The 4,395-nt window shown below is 39.9% G+C and overlaps 1 protein-coding gene across 1 annotated transcript; it reads left to right on the top strand.

Annotated features, from left to right (window-relative positions):
• Positions 1-1,900: 1,900 nt before the first annotated feature.
• LOC113227198 (histidine-rich glycoprotein-like) lies at positions 1,901-2,629 on the top strand. Its single transcript, XM_026460083.1, has one exon. The coding sequence runs from the start codon at positions 1,901-1,903 to the stop codon at positions 2,627-2,629; it is 729 nt and encodes a 242-aa protein (XP_026315868.1).
• Positions 2,630-4,395: the final 1,766 nt, after the last annotated feature.

Here is a 4,395-nt window from a genome sequence, read left to right as displayed (position 1 = left end):
TTTTGTATTGTATTGTTAAATTGAGAACCTTCTCCTATTTTTGAAATCGGTTAATAAGAATGTACTAAAGGATTCGTACTTCACTACGTAAATATGCGTACGTACAGCAACAGTAAATTTATTACAGGTAAAAGGTACACAAGTAGGTAAAAATCATTTTTAGGTTGTTTGAAAAAATTCCGTAAACTTTATCCATAAATTATATGTGGTGAAACAGTAACCAGGGAGAGTTATTTTTATGTTTTTGTTTACATTTAGAGAAAGCCATTAAAGGCACCTGATAATGCATGTAGTAATTCAAACCAAAAATGCCAACGAAAGTGAAACCCGCTAAGGGAACAATACGACGTCTAAGAAAATTTTCCTTTTAGAGGAAATTCCCCAAGATTCCACGTTACAATGCAGGCCTAATAAATTATGTGTCCACAAAAGTCCTGCAACAAGACTGGTATACGACATCGTCAATGTCACCGGCCATGAGACGTATTACAAATTGTGTTATTAGTCACACTTGATCCGTAAGGGAGATGAACATGAATATTGGACTACAGAAATTACTTTCAAGTATATTTTTTTTATGATACCAAATTATGAGACGAGCAAGTCGTGAGCTTGGTGGTAAGCGACACGCCTGTCCATAATAGTTGTAATGAAATTCAGAGCTTTAAATCACAAAACTGCCTCTGTGGCTGAGGCCCCCGGTTCGATTCCCGGGCCGGGAGAAATATTTTTGTATGGCCTACATTTATTTCTCTTGTGAGTTTGGGTGTAATTTGTGGTTGTCTATGTGTGTGTGTGTGTGTGTGTGTCCATGGCACTCGCGACACAGGGTTTCTCTACTGCGGGGCAATGATGAGTGTGTGCGTTGTTATTATTATTATTATTATCTCGACTTATCCGAAGAACAGAGCCCTATGTGATTATGTAGCGAAAAGAGTATACGTACGTTACGAGAATAATTTCGTTATTCAAACTAAGGCCTATGTGAGGTACTTTGAGAATTTATATATCTTATTTCATTTTGGAAATATAAAATCGAACAACGGTCGATATGACATCCACAGCGAAGAAGAACGAACGAAATGTACTATGTCCTGAGAACAAGCAGTCTTACACTTAGATCTTTGTTCTACGGATGAGTCGATCTGAGGTATCGCCATTGCGCACGTCAACCTGAGACATAAATTGACAAGTCCCATGTACTTATAATTTTACCAGCACCCTTACCCTTAAAAACCGGAACATAGTAATGCTGACATTACTGCTTGGCGGCAGAAATAGGTAAGGTGGTAGTACTACCGTGGATGAACTCTTTCACAAGAAGCTCTAAAGCTACTAAATAGGAGAGTAGTACCTGACTCATTAAGTACGTTTACTACAGAAATAACAAACATTAATATTTAAAATAACACACGTACCGACCACCGACCATTCTGCACTTAACAGCTTAAGAATACTGTGTATATAGAATACAACAAGCAGATAATGGAATTTAGAAGAACATACAGTTAGTACATTTTTATACTAATTATAATTTTACTTTTATTGTTTGTAATAACGTAACAGGGCGTACATCACCTTCGACCAACAACGTGATGTCTTCTTTGATTGACGTTGATTAAGCAGCCAGTCCTTCCACTTGCACCTGAAAGTATTGACGATTTAATTTTATTCGCATTGAACACACTGAGTATTTAACAAAGTGTTCCGAGACAATGCTCACCTGATCCAGAGAGTGCTTTGCATAGGAAGTTCGGCCTTGACAGTAGAGTGCAAGCAGCGGGACGGAGTGCAATAGTTACCCAATATCGTGGTGCAAAAACCAGAGTCGCAATGTCTATATAACGACGACAACGAGCCATTGCACTAGTTTATCCACTGTAACGACAACAGTACAGTCATGAAGGTGGCTCTCGTTTTGAGCTGTCTGGTGGCGCTGGCGGCGCTCGCTAGCACCCGCAACCTACGCGAAAAACGCGACGCCGACCTTGAAACCGCCGCGTCGCACCACCACCACGAAAAGGGTGGTGGCCACGAGCACCACGGTCATCACCACAATGACCACGGCAGCAAGGGCCATAAGGGCTACAAGGGACATCACCATCACGAGCACGGCAAGAAGGGCCACCACCATCACGAAGGACACAAGGGCCATCACGATGAACATGGTGGACATAAAAAACATCACCATCATGATGATGGACACCACCACGAGCACCATCACGGTGAAAAAGGTGAAAAGGGACATAGCTTCGAAGAGAAGGGACACTACCACAAGGGTCATTCCACCAAAGGCCATCACGGTGTTCACAAAGTAGACGAATTCAAGAAGGACAAACACTTCCATGACAAACACGGCGAATCCGGATACCATGAAGGACACGGTGGACACCATGAAGAGCATGGACACAAGAAGGGCGGTCATTTCCACAAGGGCCACAAGGGACATGGCCATCACGAGCACCACCATGGTAAGAAGGGTCACCACGAGAAGGGCGGCCATCACCACGAACACAAGGGACACCACGACGAGGGTGGCCATCATGAGCACCACCACCACCACGCGGGCCACGGTCACAAAGGAGGCCACGAGGACCACAAACATTGGGGCTTCAAAAAAGGACATTAAAAAATTAATGGGCATAAGTAATTAACTAAGATTTTTTACGATTTTGTTATATTTATGTCACTGTTGTAAATAAACACTTTGTTGAATATTTTGTAAATAATACAGGGAAGTTTGTTATATAAGTAATCGTAGATTAATAGAATTCAAATATATTATTCTGCAACAATGCTTGGTATATACCACGACATAAAATAGTATAGTAATTCAAAAGGTGAAACATGTATAGACTTAAATACTAGTGTGTAATGATACTAGAGTATAATCCACTACACAATAATGGTTTTATACAAATAATTATATAAATACACAGTAAAGTACAGAAATTTGAATTATATTTCGTAATTAGAATCGGTCATTTAAAATACATTTGCTCTACGAATTACTAAAATTCGTAGAACGAAAGTATCTTCTATACCCTGGCACATATACTTTTTACATAAGTAAAAAATATATGTGCCAGAGTGCCAGACAACTACATCTATTGCCTGGTATCAAACTAGGAATTTCCCTGTTTTATAAATACCAAATCAACGGAATTCTGGAGCACTTTCCAGAACACCTAGTCCAGAACCAATTTAGAAAAGTTCATTTCCCAGATTGCTCCTACTGGGAATCAAACCCGGGACCTCCGCATCCAGCGCCTTCATTGTAAACCGGGCCACAGAGGTGATCAAAATAAAACGTTTAAATAGTCAATTGTGTCGTTAGGGAGTAAAATTTGACATTTCCAGCTATGGTGCTATCTCTAAAGCGAAACGAGAGATTTAAATTTGAATAATTCATTGCGATGTTTTCCTTTACCGAACATAAATTCCGAGAAACCGAATTCCGATTCGAACCTACGGCCTCTGCTAGTAGTTAAGCTACCACAATACAATATATTTTTAAACTTGCATAACTTCGCATATTCCACATAATATCATATTTGTTTAATCCGGGCGTTGAACACAATATCATTGGTCCGCACGGACGTAAACTCCGTTAAACCCTATAATAACAGCCATTGTACATAATGCTGTAAACAACGCATATCTAATAATAAATACCGACATAATAAGTTTATTATGAAGTTACGGGACGTTATTAAAATCACGACTTTCATTTATGATTTAAGAAAATTTTTGTTACAATTTTACTTATAACAGTTGATAATGCTGGTACGTCTGTCCTAATATAGCTGTCGGATATTCAAAATGGCCACCGTAAAGGTACAATGATTTTTCCCTAAAAATTTCAAAAAATTACAACCTGCAATATGGCCAATTAGACACGTAGCCTGTCCCGAAGGACAAACAATTTTACTACGCCACTCAACGGTGAGTGAAACAGGCCTAAAATATTGGGAGAAGAATGAACCATAACGTGGTAAGATACTTGTAACCACTGATAATCGTTTACATGAACTGTTTCATCAATTTTTGTAGGAAATTTAAATTCTCTTATTAGATTTTTCCAAAAATTCTATAACTACCATCATGCATAGAAACTTCCTGAAAAATACTGGACATGGTTTTAACAACGAATTAACAAATATGGGCGAAACATATATAAGACAAGTATGGTAACACCATACAAACATAGCAGCCTGGCTTATATGTGTCCGCGCCCGCCGCCCGCCGCGCACCGTGTACGGACGCACACATTCGCATAATCTCGTGATGCATTCGCGTTGCATAGCGCTGGTCGTCTCTCGCGCCTTTCATTATTATGCGAATGTGTTCGTCCGTACACGGCGTGTGGCGGGCGTCCACACACACAAGCCGCCC

This window comes from Hyposmocoma kahamanoa, unplaced genomic scaffold (genome assembly GCF_003589595.1).
Source record: "Hyposmocoma kahamanoa isolate Upper Pololo Valley unplaced genomic scaffold, ASM358959v1 202, whole genome shotgun sequence".
NCBI lineage: Eukaryota > Metazoa > Arthropoda > Insecta > Lepidoptera > Cosmopterigidae > Hyposmocoma > Hyposmocoma kahamanoa.
This window is presented reverse-complemented; position numbering and strand designations above follow the sequence as displayed.

Coding starts and splice junctions, on each gene's coding strand:
- LOC113227198 (XM_026460083.1), top strand. CDS start 1,901: ATGAAGGTGGCTCTCGTTTTGAGCTGTCTGGTGGCGCTGGCGGCGCTC.